The sequence below is a fragment of the Panicum virgatum genome, chromosome 1K (genome assembly GCF_016808335.1).
Source record: "Panicum virgatum strain AP13 chromosome 1K, P.virgatum_v5, whole genome shotgun sequence".
Taxonomy (NCBI): domain Eukaryota; kingdom Viridiplantae; phylum Streptophyta; class Magnoliopsida; order Poales; family Poaceae; genus Panicum; species Panicum virgatum.
Genome location: NC_053136.1, coordinates 6,238,641 through 6,262,508, shown reverse-complemented (window position 1 = coordinate 6,262,508; position 23,868 = coordinate 6,238,641). Strand labels below are relative to the sequence as shown.

The 23,868-nt window shown below is 47.6% G+C and overlaps 3 protein-coding genes across 4 annotated transcripts; 1 reads left to right on the top strand and 2 right to left on the bottom strand.

Moving 5' to 3' along the window:
- Nucleotides 1–10,796: 10,796 nt before the first annotated feature.
- LOC120652011 (protein MAIN-LIKE 1-like) lies at nt 10,797–11,915 on the bottom strand. Its single transcript, XM_039929699.1, has 3 exons — nt 11,862–11,915; nt 10,988–11,778; nt 10,797–10,837 (listed from the first exon to the last, which is right to left on the bottom strand). The coding sequence occupies exons 2-3, from the start codon at nt 11,664–11,666 to the stop codon at nt 10,797–10,799; spliced, it is 720 nt and encodes a 239-aa protein (XP_039785633.1). The 5' UTR covers nt 11,667–11,778; nt 11,862–11,915.
- A 3,327-nt stretch (nt 11,916–15,242) lies between these two features.
- On the top strand, nt 15,243–17,805 carry LOC120672230 (tubby-like protein 4). Its single transcript, XM_039952577.1, has 9 exons — nt 15,243–16,111; nt 16,189–16,300; nt 16,385–16,561; nt 16,672–16,727; nt 16,817–16,919; nt 17,004–17,093; nt 17,202–17,297; nt 17,404–17,471; nt 17,562–17,805. The coding sequence occupies exons 1-9, from the start codon at nt 15,690–15,692 to the stop codon at nt 17,635–17,637; spliced, it is 1,200 nt and encodes a 399-aa protein (XP_039808511.1). The 5' UTR covers nt 15,243–15,689; the 3' UTR covers nt 17,638–17,805.
- A 35-nt stretch (nt 17,806–17,840) lies between these two features.
- Nucleotides 17,841–22,737, bottom strand: LOC120672091 (ubiquitin receptor RAD23b-like). 2 transcript variants are annotated; one of them, XM_039952474.1, is made up of 13 exons: nt 22,499–22,737; nt 21,402–21,563; nt 20,804–20,842; nt 20,662–20,729; nt 20,511–20,555; nt 19,825–20,002; nt 19,602–19,733; nt 19,474–19,527; nt 19,040–19,087; nt 18,848–18,957; nt 18,573–18,654; nt 18,344–18,477; nt 17,841–18,241 (listed from the first exon to the last, which is right to left on the bottom strand). In XM_039952474.1, the coding sequence occupies exons 1-12, from the start codon at nt 22,562–22,564 to the stop codon at nt 18,364–18,366; spliced, it is 1,098 nt and encodes a 365-aa protein (XP_039808408.1). In that variant the 5' UTR covers nt 22,565–22,737; the 3' UTR covers nt 17,841–18,241; nt 18,344–18,363. The 2 variants fall into 2 exon arrangements, with proteins under 2 accessions (XP_039808408.1, XP_039808353.1); XM_039952419.1 differs by having other exon boundaries at nt 17,855–18,241; nt 20,499–20,555; nt 22,499–22,699.
- Between the last annotated feature and the right edge of the window lie 1,131 nt (nt 22,738–23,868).

The following is a 23,868-nucleotide window of genomic DNA, read 5'->3' as shown; positions in this document are numbered from 1 at the left end:
TTGTGCATTACCATGCAGTGCCATGCGTCACTTCCTGGTGTTGTAGAACCGTAGTAAATAAATCAAGAACTAGTTAGACCTTTAGTTTATATGTTAACGGGTATTGTGGTCGTCGCCATCTTTCTGTCACTCTGGGTTTTGCCAATTTGGATCGGGACCACCACGAGTACGTCGGATGCCAATTTGGCAGCAGCAGGAGGAGGAGGAGCAATAGGAGCAGCACACTGCTGACTTCTGACGTGATAGAAGGCTCTAAGTGGTGGATTTAAGGGGCGCTTGCTGAGTGCTGACGTGATGGTTGGCTCTAAGTGGTGGATTTAAGGGGAGCTAGGGGGGCTCAAGCCCCCCTACCTCCTCAAGATCAATAGATATCATCCTAAGCCTAGTCACTCATAACTCTAGCCACTTTACACCATACAACACAGCGCCCGTGTCTCCGGAGTGCATGGAGATGGAGGAGGAGAACCAGAACCCGTGGACTTCCACTGACGAGGATGAGATACAAGAGATGAATTGCAGGCCTGCGCACGTCAGACGGGCCACTGCCCTACCTGCGGTCCCACCTTGACGCGGGGTTGTAAGGATCAGCGGGGTGTCCGACCCTAGAGGGGGAGGGGGTGAATAGGGTCGCTAATTGCATTCTATCCTAGGGCTCAATCTATTTGCATGAGATAAACCTAACACGTCATACACATGCTAGTTATGACTAAGGTTTATCTATGCTACTCTCTACTTACCCCTAAAAGACTTGCAACCTATAGCCAATCCTAATCAAACTAACTAGGAAAGTAAAGGCACGCAAGATAGAGTAAATGCGGAAATATAATACGGTAAGTAAAGAGGTGAGGGAGAGAATATGCAAACTCCCGTGAAGACACCAAGGCACACGATTTAACGTGGTTCGGTTAGGACACCAAGTCCCTCCCTACGTCCACGGCCACTTGTCCAACAAGAACAAGTGTGATGCCGAGTCTCTTCGTTTGATCACCATCTTGCGTTCGCCACCAAGGCTCCCTGCAAGCAAAGGCTAAGTGACCCCAAACCACCAAGACAAGGCCACCGCCACCGTCTCTCTCGAAGCGTCACCAACGGCACCGTCTTCACTATCGGAGCTTCTCACCAAGAGGGGTCTCCTTCCCCGCACAAAGTGTCGTTGCCTCTCCACACCAAGTCGGAGGGTCACACGACGAGTACAATAATTGCTTGCCGCAGCAAGACTTTGCTCAAGGTTGATCTCGCAAGATCAAGTCCTCCCAAGCACTAAGCTTTACAAGCTCACACTTGCACTAAGCTATTCTAAGCTTGAATGTGGCACTAAGCTCAATATGGTGGATGGAGTTGATGTTGATCTTCAATAGAACTTCCAGAGTCTCCAACAACCTCAAATGACCTGGCCTTGGGGGTATATATAGGCAGCACAAGCAAATATAGCCGTTGGAGAAAAGCTGCCAGAGAAATACTTAACGCCGGTTAATCCGACGCACCTCCAATAGCCATCGTCGGTTCAACCGGTGATACTGAACTGCCCGCCTCAAAAACTAGCCGTTACGTGTACTGCAATCAACCGATGCTGCGTCGGTTTAACCGGTGAGTGTAGTTGTTCTGTGAATTTTGAAAAACCAACTCTCTGGACAACTGCACCGACGTTCACCAAGACCTAATCGTCAGTTCATCCGGTGTATAGACCTTGCCTAAGCTTATGGGTCCATTGCACCGACGTATTCAACTTCCCTAAAGTCGGTTCAACCGGTGAAACCAAAATTCCTGGTGTGCTCCAAGTCAATGCATCGACGTATGTGATTTTCTCAGCGTCGGTTCAACCGGTGATACTAAAGTATCTCTGTCTTGATTTCTTTGACTTGATTTCTTTGAGGGTTTCTTCAATTCTTTGTCCTTTGGACCGAAGAGGTTTCAGGGCCTAGCTACGCCTATCTTCTCTTTGTCATCACTTGAACCTAAAAGCCTGAGAATGGTCATCTTAACAATCATATTAGTCCAAGTGTTGTGTTGTCTATATCAATCACAAAAACATTATATTGAAATAAGGCATGAGAGGCCATTTTCACTACAGGGGTTCACTTGTGAATTCCGCATCTACAGATAGCTCTGGTGCCAGCTCCCCATTCCACCCGCCTCCGGCGCTGCCCCGTCGATCGCCTATGCACAAGTCTTGAGTAGTCTTCAAGGTACTATTTAGTTAAAAGTTATTTCTTCCATTAATTTCAAACTCAATTTCAAAGTTTTTCCTAATATAATACAGTAAGTCAACCTTAGATAGTCTACTTCATGAAGTGCTACCACCGTTTTCATGCTTATCACATTGCAGCTTCAGCCATAGGTTGCGGATCTAGGGGGGTTAGGGGGCCACAAGCCCCTACCTCCCCAAGATTAATGGATATCTTAATCCACCCTCCATTTTTGGAAAGAAAGAAGGAAGAAGGGGAAGGAAGAAGAAGAGAAGTCAGATAAGTCCCCTCTTCATATGTTTTGGCTGGATTCGCCCCTGTAATCCACTCTGCCGATTAACCTACTTCTTTTAGAAAAATAAATAGCACGTCTAGATGCGCATCAGAACTCAAGGTACCTGAGACTTCATACTAGAATAGATTCCAGTGACGCTACTTATTCATTCACTTGATAATATATGTGTTCATAGCTTCATATACCACCTATTTGAAGCAAAAATTAGTACTACTTCAACCAGAAGTATACTTGCCTTGCATTCTATTTTTTTCTCTAAATTCTGATGATATGGTGCAAATGTAGACATCATTTCTCTGTAAAGACCATTGCACCTCTGAACAAGACTAGGAGAGGCTGGGTTGATGCCCATGCGGCGGCACAAGGCAGCACCTGGAGCTCCTCCACAACATCTTCATCGGGCCGTCATCGTCACCTCACCTCGACAAGGGCTTTGACACCAGGATGAGCTCATGATCTCCATAGGATGACAACCTCCAACCCTCACGCCGACTGCTGAGCGATTAGCAGCTAGCGTCATCGTCGTCTGGCGTGGGCCGGGTGATGCAGATTGGATTGGTATTTTGGCTTGAGCTCGACAGCGGCTCATTGATGTTTGCTTTGGTGGCGCGAGGGCAGATAGGCAGAGATGAGAGGGATGGAGTTAGGCGGCCATTCCCAGTCACAGGTGCGACTAGACCATCATAGAAGCCTCTCCCGCCTCTCCTCATCCTCTTCCTCTCGACGAGCCACGCCTTCTTCTTGCCCCCGCCTCCAACCACCGCTCACTCGGGGTCGAGCCCCCAGCCGGCCGCCGGCGCTCCCGCACCGCCTCACCTCTGTCGGCGACCGAACCACCACCACCGTCGCCATCCCCAACCTCCCCCTCTATAGCCGCCGTCCATTCAAGCCCCCTCCTCCAGAATCCCGACCCCAACCCTAACCGCCGGTTCAACCACCATCCGCCCCCTTGCCGATGTCTGCTCCCTAGAAACCTTACCTCAGCAGCCCAAGCGGTGCGGCGAGCGCGCGGCTGCATACTGTTCCCCAAAAACCTTACGGATTGGAACGAAGTCGCGCGCGCGACCAGATTATTCCCGGCAAGGGCTCCCATTGCTATGGACGATTCATTCCGATATCGACAAGAGTTAATCACAACTGAGTATCTAAAGTCAGAAAACATGTAAAACAAGCCGATTTGCAATAAAAGAAAACCACTAAAAGTGTACTGGAAGTGAATTCGAAACCAACATAAAAATTCACACGCCTCGGTCATGGTGTAACACACAACCACTACGGAGATTTTTGCTGCTATTTACCACCATTATTTTCCTTTTCACCTAAAAAGAAAGAGCCGTTGCTTAAACGGTTGCTTTTGTTCTTACCGCACAAGGGCAACGGGACACATAGGCGCCAGTTGAGTACACGTTTGGCATGTAACTCAACCAGACAGTCCGGTCATCATCCAGCGTTTGACAAACCACCAAACTGCTGCCGAATTGAACGCAAGGGATTGTGCCGGGTGGGCGAAGACGAAACCTCAGACATGGTCGGAGTGCCTCGTGGGTAGGATCGCACGGTGGCTTCGTACAGCGGGCAGAGAGAGCAGGAGACGTCACTCCACTGCTTACTTGGCGGCAGGACAATTCTAGGCTCTTCACCATGCGTGTCCCCCTTCTTTTTCGTAAACAAAACAATTTCCTGCTGCATCTTATGGGGACAGAAAAATGGGGCGGTTTTTTTATTTTTTTATTTTCGTTTTTTATAAAAATATATTTTCGATTTGGAAATTTACATGAATATACCCCGGCCGCCCCGCTGCCGGGCGGCCGGAAATTTACAGGAATATACCCCGGCCGCCCCGCTGCCGGGCGGCCGGGACCTGGCCGCCCAGCAGCGGGGCGGCAGGGGCATTTCTGAAAAAAAATTCGCGGAGAAAATTGCACGCAGGTTGCAGTAAGAAATAGTGCATGGTTCATCCTGTGAAGCGGCAGCATTGCTGGTATCATCATCTTCGTCGTCTTTGTTACCCTCGCTCACTTCCTCGTAATGGTTCACCTTGCATTCCAGATCAAAGATCTTTATCTGGAGGTACTCGATGAACTCCTAAACATAATCAATTGGTGCAGGATCGACCCACCTGGTAAAACCACAGTTTTCTGGAGCATCTGAAGACTGCAAAATAAATTTCATGTAAGATGTCTCAATGAAGATAAAGAAATAAAACAACCGAGTATCACCCATGCGTGTGGGCATTTGAAGAAACGCCGACCGCCATCCATCCTGTCGGTGCACATCTGCACTAAACAGTCCTCACCATGTCTGCATTTTGGCCACGGTTCTCTACGTTTATCGTATTGTCGAAGAGGAGTTTCATTGGTAAATTCACTCTTGTGCTGTGGCGGAAACTCAAACACTGGTTCCGGAAAGAAATCAGGTCCAAGAGGCCCCTCCCATATTATGGGGTCTCCCTTTCTTCCCCCTTTTCCTTTCCCAAAACCATAGTAATTCTTCCCGCTAGACCCACCTCCAGACATTGGGTATACAATGAGCTTTGGTGTTTGAGTGCTGTTGGGAGTTCACAAACTTCGGAGTATTTATAGGCGCACAAATGTCTGATACCCGGAGTGTAGAGTGTAAATGCACATGAAAAGCCTACATGACAACACAGTGAAGACGCTAGCTGACCGAACACTGAAAAGGCTAGATTCAATTCTCGAACTGACTACTCGATGTATCTCTGTGCATGCAGAGCATCTAAGTGCATGCAGACTCACAGCACTGCATCGTTGCCGCTCGATCGATCATGCCTAGATGCCGCCTTCCCCACTACACGCTACCGACCTTCGCTGTAAAATGACAGTTCCGTCGTCCTTGCCCGAGAGACTACTTTGAAGGTGAGCTGGTGTGGTTGCCGTGTTGTCACATCTTTTTCAAATGGTGAAAGGGCACTGTTATTGGGCTGTCGTCTTTTGTCACATTTATCTGGGCAAACACTGCGACATATGGGAAACCCGTGATCGCCGTGCTGAGCAGTGGCAACCTGTGATCTCGTACTCGCAGCTAGATACACTATGGTCCCTATTTTGAGCTATACGAGCGTGTCACGAAGTTTACTCTGTATGCGGTAGTCGTCATCATCGTCGGCAGGATCTCGGCTGCTAATTCCTCCCGCACCTAACTTGTCCTTCATTAAATCACGGAAAAGATTCGCAAGAACTTCCCTTATTTCACGAGCATTATGGAACCCACAAATATAACAAGTTTACATCAATAATATCTATAGAAACAAATGACAAGTAAACTACTACGACATCCCGAAAATCCATCAAAAACAAATCACACGCTAAAATAATTATTTGCAAAACTTCTTATCGTTGAGCTCAAAATACTCTTAAAACCCGAGACCTTTTCCCGGAAATCCCTCTCTCCGTTCCTAACGTCCGATTCCCGACCCCGATCTTTTTCCTGTGGCCTCATCCGCGCGCGCACGCAACGTTGCGCGTGGCCGACCGGGTCACCGCGGCCGCCGCGAATCCCGCCGGCGAGCGCTCGTTCCTCTCTCTCTCCCCTCCTTTTCTTTTTCTTTCTCCCATTTTCCTTTTTCCTTTTCTTATTTTCTTTTCCTCTCTCCTTCCTCCTTTCTCTCCCTCCTCTGCCGTGCGGCCCGGCCCGCACGCCTTCCTTTCTCCTCTGCCGCGTGCGCCTGGCCCGACCCCCCTCGCCTCCTGCTCCACCCGGCCACGCTCCCCACCCGAGCATGCCTCTCCTCGGCCCGGGCGCACGCACGCCCCATGGACCCCGCTCCTGCGCGCGCGCCCCACCCCCGGCTGCTGCCCTGTGCACGCACACGCGCGCACTGCCACGGCTCCCCTTCCCTGGCTGAGCGCCGCACCGCGCCAAGCTGACCCGGGCCGTGCTCACGCTCGCGTGCGCACGCGCCCGCCGCGCCGCGGAGCACCGAGCCACGACGCCGGCCGCCCGCGCGCGTAGCCGTGCCAAGCCGCCCGCACGCACGCACGCGCTGTCGCCCTGCTCCCACCTCCACCGCCGTTGACGCCCGCACAGCGCCGCCTGTGCCGGTCGCCGCCTGCCTGTCGCGTCCCATCCCGCCTCGCCGCACCACCGCCGCCGTTGACGCCCCGCCAGTACCGCACAGCGCCCGTGCCGTCGCATCACTGCCTCGCCGCTAGCACCACCGCGTCGTGACGCCATTAACTCGGCCGCACCGCTCGCCGGCCTCCGCCCGCGCCCCGCCAAACCTCCACCGCCTTAGCTCGCCTATAAAAGGACGCCCAAAACCACCCCTTCGCCCCACGACCACCTCCACCACCCCCAGCACCTTCCCCCCAAGCTCCAGCGCCACCGCCGCAAAGCTACTCCACCGCCGCACCTGCCTCCCGTCGACCCACCTCTCTGCTCCACTCCAGTCCGAGGTGAGCGAGGGCAATCAAGCCAGAGCCCTCTCTGATGCTCCTCCCCCACTCCCTGGCCTCTCTCACGCCCCACGACGTCGCCGCCACCGCACCGCCGCCTGCCACCCTCTGACCCCGTGGCACCGCCGCCTCATCGCACCCCGGCCCAAATCAAGGCGGGGAGTGGGTTCTCCATGGCCCGCACCCCCTTTTCCCCCTCCCGAAGACCGCCGCCGAGCCCCAGGGCCGCCGGCCCAAGGCCGCCGGCGCCCTAAGCCTCCTCCTCTGTTTTCCATGGAGGGAGGAGGAAGAAGGGGGCAAATTTGCCCCAAGCCCCCTCCTTTCCCTCTTAATTGGTTAAGAGTCCCCCCTCTTTAACCATTTTGCAAAAAGAGACCCCCCTTTTATTATATTTCAAAATAGACCCTCCCACTATATAGCATATTTGTGAATAGACCCCTACCTCTTTCTAGAATAACCCAAATACTTTCTAGATTACAAACCAAGCCCCTTCCTTCTCAAATATATTTACAAACAAGTCCCTAGACCTTATTTAACCCCTGAACCTTTGTGCAACCTATCATTTTATGCACCAAACGAACTCTGATCAACCTGAAACTTTACCAGGACTTTCATAACTTAGTTTTAACCATGCCATTAAGAAACCACCCAAAAATTTTACTCCGAACTCCATATCTTAATTACTTTCGATTCGAGCTCAATGATAAAACTTTTATTTCTTTTTCTTGATTGTGTGTTTGTTTGTACGTGTCGTAGACCACGGTGTGAACGAAGGGGAGCCCATTGACGAGCAGTACTGTGAGCCTGTGAATGAGGACCAGATCCGCGACCCCGAGCCCGAAGGACAGTGCTTCGACCAGGACCTCTCCGAAGGCTTCGAAGACGGCAAGTTCAATCCCATCCTTTGATGCATGATTTTGTCCTAGTTTTTATAAACACAACCTATTGGCCTGTTTAACAAAATTGCATATGTTTTGCTTGCATGAAAACACGGTTGGATAGCCACCCCTGGATTTGTGATAACCATTCCTTGACCACCTAGATTAATGTCTGATTTTGCTTGGACGTTAATCGATACTAGAACGCTTAGGACCTGCTACTTTATACAACTTGTTTTACAAAAAAAAGGTGTGTGTGTGTGGGAAGGGATAAAAGTGGATTTTTGAAAGATAAGTCTAGACGGGATGGATGGCATTTCAGTGTGATTTGCCATTTGGTGTGCTCGTGCCGGCATGGCAGGGCAAGGAAGGGAGACACCCATCTTGTCACCCCTAACGACCGAGTTGGTGTTACATCTCACCTAACTCCACTATCGTGCAAACCACTCGACCGTTGTATGGGCAATGGCTTAGCATAAATCCCACTAGTTAGTCCGATAGCCATCAGGAGAGCTGAGAGCGACGGGTGACTAAGGAGAAGGGATAAGCCCCGAGTGACTTATGCCCCGGTTAAACCTAGGTGAACGGTCGATGACCCCTTGGTGCATCCCGTGATGGCTAGTCATGTCTAGCTAAGGTGGGTAATGGCTTTGTTGGGATCTGCACCGGCACTAAGGTGATCGAGTTGCGGTACCCCGCTTGTGGGTAAAGTTGCACACCTCTGCAGAGTTAAGAATCTATTCGAATAGCCGTGCCCACGGTACTGGGCGAGTTACGGTGTGGTCTCACAACTAGTGTTTACCTTGGGTTGGGCTAGCGTGAGTTGTTTTGGAATTGTGTCCGTCAGTTGTGCCGTGTGCTACGACGGACGGGGAATCCGGTAGCAGTTTAAAACTTGAACTCCGTGTTACTCAATACAAAAACTGGTTTCTGAAATGTTTTCGGCTAAACGAACCCCTGCATAAAATTTACCTTTCCGCAAATTAAAACCATAACCTTATCCTTATTTTACCTGAGCATGTTATTCTGATATAACCCCCTCCGTGGGTGTGGTTGGACTTGCTGAGTACGTTGTACTGACCCCATTCTTACTTTTTACAGAAGAAGACCCAGACTTCGTACCAGACGACGCTGAGTAGGGTTATCATTCTACACCCAACCTTGCCTGTGGAACCGGCCCTGTTCGAGATGCTTTCGCTGGCACAGTACTCTGAGCCCGAGCTAGATCCCATGTGGGTCGCGCTCTGGTGTTATGTCGTAGCTTGGTTACTTATTATTATCATCTGTATCGAGTGTCCTCCTCGGAGGTTTGTACGGTAATGAACCATCTGATGTAATAAATGTGGCATCAGCCTCCTGGGACTGATGTTTGTATCACATTTAAGTTCTCTCTTATGAGGGGACATTTCAACTACCACAATCATAAACAACCATAATCCGAACAGTCGAAACAGTCCATAATAACAATAGAGAAACAAGTGTCAACAACTAACCACCCCTACCATTCCGACCTCTCTTACGTTGTGCGTGTACGTGATATGTAGGGTAGCTATGACGGTCCGGTGGCCTCGCGCCTCTGGTAGGACGGTGTAACAAAGCCACAGGTGTATGCAAGCTGGGATCATCGTCCTGGGCAGGCGTAGCAAACAACCGTGTAAAGTCGTCCAAGGAGGCCGCGTGGTTGTCTTCAGACCACCCTACAGATCACAAAAAAAATTTTAAGCAACATTCAATAGGTGAATGCAATTCAGTACAAATTATACTACGTACCCTGTGTTCCAGGTGGTGGTGGTGGATAGGAAGAAGCTCCTTAATATCCTCCTGGTGGCGACATAGGGTGATACGAAGATGGCCCCGCTCTGGTGAACTGTTGTGATCCTGAGTATAAATAATAACGTATGAGTCTTCAACCATAAAACATAAGCAAATAAAATTATGCACCACATATTTACCTAAAGACCCTCCAGCTGGTGGCATAGAGGTAAACTGGGTTCCTTGAAATGGAGCCCCTTGCGAGGCACCTGGCCCTCCATAGGGCTGAGAACCGGGGTACCCGTACCCTGTGTGGAGTCGTATTTAAATACTGCATATAAACATACAGATCGGTAAATATCACACCATACCTTCGTACTGTCGGTGGTATAAGGGAGGCTGCTGTCATGCGGGACCACAAGGAACCGACGTCGACGCTTGCGACGATCCATAGGAATCCTCGTACTCCATCCGCTTATCAAAGGCTTGAAGGATGCCACAGGCTCTATCACGTTGAGTGGTCCAGGCCTCGAGTTGTGCCGGCATGCTCATCGTAGACCCGCCATGAATCCTCATTACATTCAGTGAGCAATCTAATTCAAGCAACCTACAGGCCTCGAACTGCAACCAAAAAAACTTAGTATACAAATCTTAAAAGATCGAAAATGCCGTCAACATTTACTCACCGTCCCAGCTAATGCCTCATCCCTGTGTCGTGCATAGCGATCCTGCGAAGTCGCAACATGCGGCTGTGGATGCATGTCAACATACGTCAAACGACAATGAGTCTTCGGTTCGTACCAGGTCAGGTACGCCCGAAACGAAGGCTCAGTGTGTGGACCGGTATCCTCAGCCAACTGCTCGCCTGCATCATCCCACGCAGCCACCCATGGTTGTAATCTAGTGACCCACATTGTCGAGAAATGATGTCCAGCCCTTGATAAACTGCACGTTAAATAGAAATTAGTTTCACGTTATTAGTACATGGGGACTTATACATTTTTGTTACCTATGATCGTGGCGCTAAACACGATCTAACGCTGAAGACATAGGGAAAGACTGGCATCGACCGAACTGCCTCATGACTCTATCCGGGCAGTGGGCCTCAACTGCAACGTCGTACACCAAAGCTGCAGTAGTCATCCATAGGCCCTGGTCCTGTGTGCACACCAAAGGTATCCCAAGCGGTGCACGTGCAGCTATAGCCGAAGGACTGTATGGCTCCCACACAATGTCTTCTGGGGTCAATCGATCAAATTCGGCAACAAACTCAGGATAAGACCGTCGGGTCGGTACATGTGCCCATGTTTTCTGCAAAAATAAAAATTATGTGTCCATAAGAAAGGTATTGAGGGAACAATGTATGACCATAGTATGCATAGAATATAAATTTTTATCGGGTCCATACCTGTCGAGAATACCAGAGAGTCCCCATGGTGGGTCTGTCGTCCTCTGTGTCACCGTACATATCCGACTTGTACGGTGACTGGTCAATCATGGGACGACCGATAGCAATCCTCTCATAAGACCAAAACTGTAGCAGAATTGGGCACCCCGTTAGGACAGCATTCCTATCATTCTGCCGTGATGTCTTGCAGAGTCCACAATATGTGCATGCAAGAACCGCTGAACCCCAACTATATAAGGGTATGGCATCCTCATCTGCATCGGCGATCTCCTGTGCGTAGGGCAGAAGCACCCTATCCACACAGTGGCCGTGTGAGTTGTTGAACATGATGTACCCAAACAACCACATCAGGTATGCCTTGAGTGATCTAGTCACACTGTACTCATCAGCATCGGCTGCCAACAGATCCGGCTGCAATGAAGTACGAACATTGAGAATAAGAAACACATGAGGTATTTCAAAGCCATAAAATATATCAACACATCGTTTTGTATGAAATTGTACCTGAAACTGTAGGAGCCATGACTTGGAAGGTCTTTTCGACTGTGGGTGCTCATTGAAATCTTCAGGATCAATCGTGGTGGCAACACCTGCAAAACGTTCCTCAAGATCCTCCAGCCACGTAGAAGGTACCACGCGGGGCCCGACAGCGTCTCCGGTGATAGAAAGACCAAGCAGCATCGCAACGTCCTGCAGGGTCGGTGCCATCTCCCCACAAGGGAGGTGGAACATGTGTGTCTCAGGTCTCCATCTGTCAACGAGAGCTGAAAGTAGAGACCTGTCTAGCTTCACCAAAGCACTCTCAGCAAGACGAGCCACAGTGAGAAGACCTGTCTCGCTCAGCCTGCATCATAAAGTGCACAAATGTTAATACATTATATAACGAAATGTATAACGGATAAAAACAGAAAATAGACGACATATCACCTGGGCACCCATCGTGGGTCTACAGGAACCAACTCTGCAGGTGGACGTGGACGCAACACGTTTAGTTCTTGGTGCTGAACCTTCGCAAGGAAGGACCGGTGACCCGAGTCTATTGTTGGGTCCAGCAACGCAGGAGTAACCCCGGCCATACCTACCACGTAAGATCAAAACAATACAATACAATCACACACATCTAAATATTTCTAATAGTTCCTTATATTTCCTAAATAATTTCTAAGATTTTCTAACAATTTATAATAATTTCTAATATTTTCTAACATTTTATAAATTTTCTAATATTATCTTGCAATTTTTAAGACTTTCTAATACTTCTGTAACAATTTTCTAGTACTTTCTAATATTTAATCTAGCAATAATCACTACTAACATTAATTAATTAGATTGCTAATGTACTATATCAATGCTAATCACTACAAGTAACTACACCTAAATGTACCACTAATCAGTTCTAATAATAATTAAACTGATTACTAATCTACTGTTTCAACAAAATAGTTTCTATAATTTTTTACAATTTTCTAACATTCTCTACAATTTTCTAACATTTTCTAACACTTTCTACAATTTTCTAACATTTTCTACAATTTTCTAATATTATCTTGCAATTTTTTTGATTTTCTAATACTTCTCTAACAATTTTCTAGTATTTTCTAATACTAAATCTAACAATAAATGTACTATATCAATGCTAATCACTATAAGTAAATGCATCTAAATGTACCACTAATCACTTCTAACAATAATTGAACTGATTGCTAATCTACTGTTTCAAAAAAATAATTACAACATAATCGATTTATAAAAATATAGAAAATTTTAGTTACCTACCGTCGCCGGCTTGAAAATCCGGCAGGGCTTCGCCGCTTTGTCTCTCCCTCACCCCTCCTCTCCCTCCCTCCCTCTCTTTTCTTTTTTTCTGGATTTTTAGTGAGCCAAATGAGGGGGTGAGGGGCAGCCAACACCTTATATAGGGTTGGGGGGCCGGTCGCCCCGCAGGCGGGCGGCAAGGGCCCGCCGCTCCTCTGCCGGACGGCCTGGAGGGCTGGCCGCCCCGCTGCCGGGCGGCCGGTCCTCCAGGGACCTCGGCGCAATTTTTTGTCGACTTTTTTCGCAGATAGGCCCCTGCCGCCCGGCTGCCGGGCGGCCAGGTCCCAGCCGCCCGGCAGCGGGGTGGCCAGGGTATATTCATGTAAATTTTCCAATTCGAAAATATATTTTTGTAAAAAACGAAAATCTAAAATATAAAAATAAAGAAACCGCGAAAAACGGGACGCCTATCTAGGCCCATCTACTTGGGGGGGGGGGGCAATTTGGCCCATAAATTTACCCTGCGAGAGAAGCCCAAATGGAATATGAAGCCCATGCAGCTTCAGCCCAAGTACAAAAGCATCCTCTCATTCTCTCGGATCGCAGCTGGAAGTTTACTACAAGATGCGTTCAAATTTTTAAACACGGGCTTTTCCTTCTAGTACTGCTTCCAAAGCCGTCTCGCTCGTCCTTGCACATTAAGGAATCGTTTGGGAGGGCTCCGCGCGAGAGCGGAGCTTGAGCCGGAGCAGGCGAAGCTGCGATTTGTGGCTCCGCTGGCTCCGCTTGTGCATCATGGAAAAGGACTTCGGCTCACCGAACGGGCGTTTGGTGCGGCTACAGCTCGGAGCGGGAGCCGCACCAAACAGGGCCTAAGGGCGTCCGCAACAAGGCGATTTCAACTAGCGATGTCGCTAATGACTACTCCCTCAGTTCCTAAATAACTGTCGCTTTCACTTCCCGAGAAATAATTTTAACTAAATATATATAAAAATATATTAATATTTATTGTATAAATTAAATATCATTAGATAGATATTTGAATTTAGTTTTTTATAAAATTTATTTAGAGGTTTAAATGTTGTACGTATTTTCTACAAATCTAGTCAAATTTGTGCCACGAAAACAAAAAACGACCCTTATTTAGGGAGAGAGGGAGTAGGCTCGGATGGGAAGCTGATAGGTAGGGAAAAACAGAGAAGAGAGAAGGGGTGTGTTTAGATCCTTGAAAAGGTGGGAGAAAAAGTCACATTGCACACTGTAGCACACTGTAACACTTTTTGTTTGTTTGTGATAAATATTATCCTACCATGACCTAACTAGGCTCAAAAGATTCATCTCGCAACGTACATCAAAACTATGCAATTAATTTTTTATTTATCTACATTTAGTACTCCATGCATGGGTCATTTGCTATATTTAATGTGTCGATGTGATTTTGATGTGATGGAAAATTTGGTTTTTGTGGGTGTTTTTGATATAAACGGGGCCAAGATTAGCTAGCGACGAACTCGTCGCCGGTCGATTTGCAGCTATGTGAGAGGCCATGTTTGGTTTAGGAGTGAAAATGTTTTCATGAGAGAGAAATGATGCTTTGACAACTAATTAGAGGTATTAAATAAAGTCTAATTACAAAATTACCTCCACAACTATGATACTGTAACAGTTACTTTAGCTAATGAGGCCTTCGACCGCACGAGTAGAGGACGATTGGGTGCGGTTACTGTAGCATCACTGTAGCCAATCATGATGAAACTTGGCTCATTAGATTCGTCTCGAAAATTTACACTCATTCCTAAAACAGTTTTGCAAATAGACTTCATTTAGTACTACATGCGGGCATTCGTCTTTTTATAAAATTTTGATGTGACCCTTAGCCAAACATGGCCAGAGAGTGCGCGGCCTCTAGAGAATAAATGCAGCCTCGTAATATGTGTGAATTTATCTCTCTCCTCCACCTGGACCGGCGACGTCGCTAGCACTAGCTAGCACCGTTGCGGGTGGCCTAAAAGAAAGGCTGACCTGCGAGGCTGCGACCTTGCCATTGCAGTTTGCAGCAGCAGCAGCTCGAGGCAAAAGCCGGGGAGGGGGGGCAGCGATGCCAACACGGAAGCGTCAGCGTCACGGCCCCGCTACCTGTGCGTCCCGCCCCACCTCGTATCGTACACCTCCACTTCATTTATTCACTGTTCGCTTTTCAGTCACTGTTCTAATACTGGGTTTTTGCAGTTTGAGCAGACGGCATGGCGTTTTTGCAGTTTGAGCAGAGCTAGTTCAACACACCGTTTGGATTCATGAAAGTTCAAACGACGTTTGAAATTTCTGCGCTCAGCGAACGATCGCCCGATTTCTCCCTCAAATATCGATTAGCTCATGTTTGGGGGGAGCAGTAGCAACCTGCAGATCCAAGAAGCTCATACTAGAACAATAGGACAGGTAACACAAAAATCGACAAGGTTCAGTGGACATAAAAATGATGACAGCATCACGTACACTGGTTTAGCTGAAATAAAATTGCTAGCTGAACCAAATAGAAAGTTAAACTAAAATGAAACTATAACATTACGTGCAAGTTCTTGAACCTCAGAATTTCTACAAGCTTACATAGAAGGACTCCTTCAAATTTGCGAAAATCGTTGGGAATCTTTCCTGAGCCGTCTGCCAGTACTCAAAGTGCTTCTTGTTTTCAAACATCCGGCGACCGCACCATTCAAATCATCAGCATCAGTAGCAAGGCGTCAAAAATCCACGAAAAGGTCCAAAAGATAACCGGCGGAGCCCGGTTCCCGAGGCGGCGACCGTTTCCAGCACAAAGCCCGCAAAGAGTCGCTCTCCCCGGTTTCAAATTTAAACCCTCCCTCCAAATCACCACCAAAAAAACTAAACAAATCACCCGCCTGCGAGTAGTGACTCCACTGTCCAGTGTCCGCCGCTTCGTTCCAACTCGCCAACGCCAACAGAGCCTGCCCTGCCTGCTGCCTCGTCAGGGCCAGGCCACGGATGGCGACCACGCCCAACCCCAGGAGGGAGCCGCTGCGTCCCCGGAGCAGCAACGCCCCCGCGGCTCTGGCTCCGGCTCCGGCGAGGCGCGGGCCGGCCTCCGCGGAGAAGGAGAACGTCGGGAACGAGGAGGAGAAGGGGAAGGGGAAGGGGAAGGCTAAGACTGCGGCTGCGGCTGCGGCTGCGGCTGCTACTGAGCCGTCGAAGCCCGCGAGGCCGGCACCGGCGGTAGCGCCGCCGCCGCCGCCACTGAAGCCGTCGTCGTTGCAGCTTCGCATGAAGGACGAGTCGGCGGAGGCGCCGGTGCTCATGGGGCCGAGGAGCCGGGAGCTGCTCCCGCCGCCGTCCTCGTCCTACGAGGCGTGGGACCTCTCCGACAGCGAGTCCGCGCCGGCCTCCTCCTGGGCCACGCTCCCCAACAGGTACGCCGCGCCGCCCCGCCGTTCTCTCCGCCGCCGCCGCGGAGCACGGAGCAGCTAAGTAACGGCCGTTCTTGCAGGGCGCTCCTGTGCCGGCCGCTGCCGCAGGACGTCGGGCGGTGCACCTGCGTCATCGCCAGGGAGGCCGCCGCCGGAGCCAGGGGAGTCGCGCTCTACTCCCTCTACACCAATGTGAGGAGTCCAAGCTGCGATTCCAACCTGCAAGGCGATAGCGGAGGGATTCCGGGCTTAATTTTTGTTTGTGGAATGGCGCAGGAGGGGCAGGGGCGGCAGGACCGGAAGCTGGCGGTGGCGCGGCACCGGAGGAGGAGGGGGAGGTCGGAGTTCGTCGTGGCGCAGAACCAGGACGGCATCTTCTGCGCCTCCGATAAGAACTTCCTCGGCACGGTCGCCGCCAACCTCGTCGGATCCAAATATCAAATCCTGGTCCAGGTACAGCCGCAGAGCACAGCTCAAGCTTCTTGTTCTCGATCGATGTTAATGTATCGAAGATTGATTGGATCGTATAGCTTGAGCCATTGATGACTGGTTGGTGGTCGCAGGGGAACCGGGTGGATGAGATGAAGAGCCACTCGAAGCGGCTTCTTGGCGTTGTCGCGTAAGATCCGATCTCCATTGGCAACCGATTCAGGAACCAAAAGATTTTCCTCTGTGATGGGTTTTCATCCGTTTTTTTTGTTTCTGCAGGTTTGCCCCCACCATCACCACGCTTACAGGGAGTTACAGAAGCATGAGGGCTTGGATACCGAAGAACCAGTCCATGCAGCTCAAGACCAACAATTCTGCTCAGGTAAGTTCAGTCCAGCTGATAAGAATGCAGGAGACTGTCGGGTTAATTTGGAGTGATGCTGATTCGTGACCTCGAAATTTTCAGATTCAGCACATCAGTGGGCTCCCAAAGGACTGGCAGGAGAAGAAGAGCAGAGCTGACCAGCTATGCTCAAGAGCCCCTTTCTACAACCATGTAAGCGTTTTTCCAGCAGCTTGTTTGATGCAGACTCTTGAGAAATAGCTGGGAACCAGATCCTCTGAGATAGCTGTGAGCAGAGCTGATGTTTTGTGTTCATAACAGATGACAAAGCGCTATGAACTGGACTTCAGGGAGAGGGCAGGAAGGATGGGATACAAGGTTCAGACCTCAGTGAAGAACTTCCAGATGACCCTAGAGGTAGCATTTCATTCCCAGTTGGCTATCTGAAGAACACATCACTGTCACACCAAAATGAAAAATCAGGATCGCTGCACTGACGAGATAAACAACTTTGATTGGGCAGGAAAACGGGAGGCAGACGGTCTTGCAGCTTGGTAGGGTTGGGAAATCCAAGTACATAATGGACTTCAGGTAACTCCATCGTCCGCCTCATTGGTCACTCGCTGCTACTACTCTTATCATTTACAGCAAAAATTCACCACTGTAAGGTGTGTTTTTCAGATACCCGTTGACTGGCTACCAAGCGTTCTGCATTTGCCTGGCGTCGATCGACTCCAAGCTGTGCTGCACCCTGTGAAAGAGGCATGCGTGGAATAAGTCTTTCGTTTTTGCAGCTTATGTCTAGTTTCAAGTGATTGTGTACTTCCAGCCTTCTCATCTTGAGAAGGGGGTTAAATAACAGAGCAAGCTAATACGCGCTAATCCATCTGCAACTTTGTTGCTTAATATTTCATCATACTTTGAATCGGATTTGTCCAACGCTCAACTTTGAAACACAGGTAACCACCACGGCATTAGATCATTTCACTCCATAGACTTCATGGAAATTGCTAGCAACAGCAGTATTTTGCAATTTGCCATTATGCTACGACGCAAAGTGGCATCCTCCTATCGAGACCCAAACTTTGTGGTGTACTTTTACCCATGAACCCTAATGCATAGAGAACGGAACTGATGTTTACCACTAGAGAATGACGGTAATACACTACAGAAGCATTCTGTTGAATGCTACATGTATTAAATTTAAATGTATAAGGCGACATGTAATATGGGGTCTCGCACAAGGGATCAATTCAAAGTGTCAGCTCCTTCTCGACCTTGCTTAGTCATTCAGAACTTCTGACGCACTTCCGACGCAGTGTGGCAATCTCCATAACTTTGGGTCAGGTGTACAGTAAAGGCTGTCAAGGTTGAAGGGGAAAAAAAACATCCTTTCAGATGTGAACTATTCGCCATATCAGTTTACAGAAGGAAAATCAGGCTGAGGATGGCAGAGTTCTCACCGAGTGCAAACTAATCCCACTCAATCTTCCTCACCAGCATGCTCAAGAAGATAGTTTGCAGCTAGCTCCTCATTCCTGTCGCAGGCAAAGAATGCCTCTATGACACGTGCTCTCTCAAACCCCATGGATTCAAGCTGAAATATATGAAAACGAAGCCAGAGTGTGATGATATGCAATTTCAGATATCTATGCAGTAAAGCACATAGGGAGTTGACTATGTTATACTTACCCGTCCAATGGCCTCCTGCTCCTCTGGTGTAACATTGATAGCATGAGGCATTTCATCCTGCTCAGGTTGTTCTAAGAAGTCCCTACAGATTTTGAGCAAGTGGGATAGATGAAATGAGACATTACTATATCTATTCATAGAAAATCAGTGAATAGGAATTTACAACAAAAAAAAATACAAGGAATCTGCTCCAGTTGGCAAGTGGTGATGAGGCAGACAAAGAACTCAAGCGAAAGGAATGGAAAAAATAATCAAGCAAATAAGACAATGCTTACCCCTCACCATCTTCAAAGGGCTCATTTATTAACTGAAGGAACTCAGCATGATTCTCCTGAATCAACCTTAGAATTTGAGGATTCTGCTTGCTCAATTCCTGGAGCATAGGCTATAAAATGATACCAGCACAACGCTTAGGCAGGTGCGACACAAGAAACCATGGAATGCAACACAAAGTAAGAGTGCAAAACCTGCAAGATTTGTGGATTTGTTTGGACCATTTCCCTAAGTGCTTGAAACTGCAAAAAGAAAAAAAAGATGCTATTAATTCCTAACTAGAACGAGGTTTTTATTTACTTACAAGAAAATACGCACTAGTCTTTCCACAACAGAAGGTTAATGAGAAGTTTGACAAAGCTCATGCTCACACCATATCCGGACGAGGTCTGTCCTAGCACAAGAAGGCACAGTAACACTACTGGGGAAATAAGTATTGACACACAAGGGATGGGATGACGTTGTTACAAGTTACAACTTACCAATATGTTAGATCATCACCTACATTGATAGGCAGGAGCCCAAGAGGACATGCCCATGGGTGCATTGTATTTCTAATATATTACATTTTTTAGCTAGGGAAAATAACAGCTAAAACCATAAATGACAAAACTTAAACTATGAGAACCTGTTGGTTGTTTCTAAGAAACTCAAGTGGTCCACCTCCAGCATTGGAACCCCCCTGTTGAATTGTGCAATTGGTCAACACATGTTTCAATACGCAGTGATAATAAATGAACCAAGAAAGTAGTAAACCTGCGGGAAAAGATTTAATGGAGCGCTGTTTGGAATTCCAGCAAGATCGGCTTCCCCTGTAGGAGGTTGATCAGTTGTGTTTCCTCCTTGAACACCAACTGGAACAGCAACTTCAGCTGTTACTGGAATACCCTAATGTTTGAGATAAACAAAATTTTCATCCCTTACAAGCAGGAAATTGGATTCAATCCAAAAAACATGAAGGGGCAAAACAAATACATACAGAGTACAGGTATTCAACAGCTCGTTCCGGGCTGTTGTAAGCAGCACGAAGAGCCCTTTGGACTTTATCTCTGTCCCAACTGCCTCCACCCATCTCCATTAGCTGGTTAATCATTGTGTCAATATTGCTTCCTGATAGTAGATTTGATGCTGCATTGTCATATGTGTTTGAAGGGGCCCTAACAAAAAGAAACAAAAGTAAAACAAGCATACATCAGCATAATCAGTTAATTACTAAATGTGATAAATGGACATGAATGGTCTGGAATCATAAGACCACTTCATATGTGTCTTCCAAGTTTCAGGGGGTGTTTGGGGCCTAGCTTCCTACTAGAGACCTAAGCTTTCTGTTTTGAGTGCCTTTCAGTTTTTTTCCCAATCCAAAATTTCAATCAATTATATTTCTACAGTTGGAGCATTTATAATTAGGTTTTTGCATCTTCTACTGGGCCATATTTATATTTCCAAGGAGAAGTTGGGATATATTATCTTGCGTTACCCCTTTATACACAAGATAATATTAGCTGATTTCACTGCTTATGTGTTGCTGCCACTATGGAGGTTTTTACTCCGAGGTTGCACGATTCAATGCTGCAAATAATTTGAGAGAGAGGGGGGGAGGGAGAGATTTAAGTGGTCAAAAGAGCCAAAAGCACAGATATATGAGTGGCATACTGGATTACATACTGTGCAGGAGGGCCTTCAGGCTGAGAAGTTGTAGCTGCTGCCACCCTGCACAACGAATAATAGACTCATCCCATTAGTTGAAGCAACACTCCATGTAAATGAATGAAGAGGTAAAAGTAGAAAGAAAAGAAAACGCCAGCAAGAGACTCACGGGGGTTGCGGAGCTTGCCGTGGAGGATCTACAGGAGATGGCTGCCTGGTTGCAGGAGTGCTTGAGGGCTAGCAAAGGCTCATGCAGTCAGTACGTAAGCTGGCAGTTTGCGTTTCCACGCCCCTAAAGTGAATAACTTTACCTGGGCAGATGAGGCTCCACTTGAACCAGATATTTTGCTCTGCAGAGATAGCAGATACTCACGCATTTATAAGAAACAGACTAAGTATACAGGCATTACAGGAAAATGATGAATAATGTGTTAATACAACCAATAGATATTCTCCATTACATATTATAATTCAAGGAATAGCTAGCATCAGAATGTGTATTGCCATATATCATGTACTCTTTTACTGTGATATACAAGGAGTAATGTGTAGTATAGATGCAACTTGGGACATAATAATGGTATTAAACTATGCCAAATGAAAGATGTCAGCGAAACTACAAAGCATCAATGCAGACCAAAAAAATATTACAGGCAGATTTGTTATCAGAGAATTACTGTTATATTTTATATCTAAATTTGCCTTTTCTCCACACATTACATACTAAACCAGTACTAGGGTTTGGTCAATGTGGAACTGGAAAACTTTGCATTAGTAAATTGTGAATAAAGTTTTCCTTACTAAATCAAGTTGTTATAATAATCACACTAAAATTTTATTCGAATATGCGATATATCACTGAAAAGGTTCCTATGAGATATATAGCACATAATAATATTAGAAGACAACCTTACTGAGCATGACAACTAGAAAGCCATCTTCACTGACTTTGTTCTCCTCCAATGTACTTTCATCTTTCAAAACCTGCCCATTGAAAATCAGCAGTTGTTGACCCCAAGGATAGCTATCCTTTCCTTGTTTCTCTTCGATGTTTTTCTTCACAGCCATTATCTGATAAAAAGGCAACAGTTAGCATAACTTGACACAATTACAAATGCCAATAAAACACATTCAACTAGGAGTCTATGATCACAAACACAGAAAGCAGGCAACCATGATACATCTAAGACCTTGATGCGCCTGCATTCCAGACAACAGAGGGCAGCAGAATAAACCCAACTGGGCCCAAGAGCCTATGTTTTCCCTTCATGTCCCAAATTTCAGTTCTCCTCATCTAAGCCAAACTTCCTTATTTTAGTGAAACTTTGGGCCCAATCCCCTTTAACTCCATTGTAGATGGTTAACGGTTATCGTAATCTTTGCATTTATCGTAACCACTCCTACAGCACCGCCAAAACCATTTACTCCAGCACTTGCCAAATATATGATTTGGTCTGCACACGCATCAAAGATCCAGTCCCATAAATGAATAATCACGTGCTCCTACCTCTGAATCAGTTGCAAGCAACACAATACAAGGAGAAACAGCCAGCTCCAAGCTAAAAGCCTAGACCATGCCAAGGACAGCATTAACACCCCGTAACAGCAGCAATTGCGACTATAAGCCTCAAATCCTAAACCAAAAGGAACACCAGCTGCGGACCTTATTCTCCGGTACCAATCCTGCTCCATCATCACAGAAATCACGTTCCCTGCTGCATTTTATCAAAAGCTCCTAACAGCAGAGCACACAACACGCATCTGCGGCGAAACGGTCAGCTCCCCAAGCAATCCTTCCCGTTCTGAGCGCCCGCAGAAATCACTCGCCCTGCCCACAACCACAACAATGCCCTGACGCTCGCACCGTAGAATCCCTCGAAACGCCATACAGCTCAACGCGAATCGTTAATCTGAGGCTCCACAACCACTCGAAACCACAAGGCGCCCTCATCCGAAGCACGAGAAGAAAAAAAAATCAAAACGGAATGGGGATCGGGACGGCTCACCGTGTCGTTGGGCTGCACCCGGATCTCGAAGTACGTGCCCTTGAGGGTCTTCACCGTCAGCTTCATGGCGGCGGGTGCGGCCGCGCCGGTGCCGGGCGGAATCTGAGACGGGCGAGGCTCCCCCTCCGCTCCGCTCCGCTCCCGCGGGTGGTCTAGGGTTTTAGGGGTGGTGGGGCCCTGGGGAGCGTCGCGCGGAAGGCTCCTCCGGAGTTTAGGGGCGAAGAGAAACGGAAACGCGAGGGGGGATAGGCCGTGATGGGCCGTGCGTGGGGGCATAGGCCTGTTTCGCCCAACTCTGATCATGGGTGTTGGGCGTGAACGTGATTTGGATCTAAAATGGGCTGAAGCCTTTTGCCTCTGAACAGGCCTAAAGTGCCTCGTGTGTCTTGTCTCATTTCGTATTTGTTTTTTTTCGTTTTTTCTTTCTTTTTCATTGACCCAGCTAAGAGAGTCCATTTTAAAAAAAAGAGTTAGTGGAATTTGGACCGACTCTCAGAGATAATAAGTTGCCTTGTTCTTGTTTTTATTTATCTTCTTCCTTTTTCTTTTTATATGTTTTACTTCTTCTTTTTCTTTATTCTTTTCTATTCTTGGTTAATTAAATATTTTACAGATTTTTTGCTCATCTTTTCTCTGTTGTCAGCTCTTGAACTGACATATTTGTTTATTTTGAATGGAGTTTTAATTATTCCGATAGTATATCATAAATGTTTCAATAGTGCATTTCTCAATTGTTAACATACTACATCTTACTTCAGGATGCAAGCTTTTGTTGGGTTGACCCAACTACCCAATACCCAAAAACTAGAAAATAGTGTTGCTACCCTACAGAGCCGACCCAATAATTTTTTTGGTTCATATTGCGTTTTACCGGTGGGTTAACCGGGTAACCCAAAATAACAGGTATTGTAGTTTCTGTGTAGAGATTAGCTTAGCAATACACGGTCAAACAAATTAACTTGTGGTGCCTCAGCCGCATGGAGCAGAGCGGCTCCATGGTTCAATTTAAGCGATGCAGGACCCCAATTTGGTGTCCGCAGTTCCAGCGAAGAGGATCAACGACGTGCGGCAGGCCAAGGTCCTTTGCACACTTGGCGGCGGTGGCTTGAGGGCTGGGCATCTTGCCAGTGGTGGGCTGCGCCACGGCGGCTCGGAAGCTGTGCTCGTGGCCAAGATAACGCACCTGGAAGTGAGTTCTTCTGGGTGCTGCTAGGAGAAGTTCCGCTTCGCTGGTTTCATAAACATGTTTTCTGGGTAACCCACTAGTTTTTCTGGTTAATCTTTTATTTGTTTTGGGTCAACCTATTTGTTAGACTCTTCAAATTGTGTTGAGTGGGTTGAGCACTGGTCGATCCAAAGCTGACCCACTT

Coding starts and splice junctions, on each gene's coding strand:
- LOC120672230 (XM_039952577.1), top strand. CDS start 15,690: ATGGCGACCACGCCCAACCCCAGGAGGGAGCCGCTGCGTCCCCGGAGC. Junction 16,728..16,816: donor CGGCTTCTTGGCGTTGTCGC/GTAAGATCCGAT, acceptor TTGTTTCTGCAG/GTTTGCCCCCACCATCACCA. Junction 16,920..17,003: donor AGACCAACAATTCTGCTCAG/GTAAGTTCAGTC, acceptor CGAAATTTTCAG/ATTCAGCACATCAGTGGGCT.
- LOC120652011 (XM_039929699.1), bottom strand. CDS start 11,666: ATGTTCCACCTCCCTTGTGGGGAGATGGCACCGACCCTGCAGGACGTT. Junction 10,838..10,987: donor GTACAAGTCGGATATGTACG/GTGACACAGAGG, acceptor TTATTTTTGCAG/AAAACATGGGCACATGTACC.
- LOC120672091 (XM_039952419.1), bottom strand. CDS start 22,564: ATGAAGCTGACGGTGAAGACCCTCAAGGGCACGTACTTCGAGATCCGG. Junction 19,734..19,824: donor CTGTTGAATACCTGTACTCT/GTATGTATTTGT, acceptor CTCAAACATTAG/GGTATTCCAGTAACAGCTGA. Junction 19,528..19,601: donor CATTAAATCTTTTCCCGCAG/GTTTACTACTTT, acceptor ACAATTCAACAG/GGGGGTTCCAATGCTGGAGG.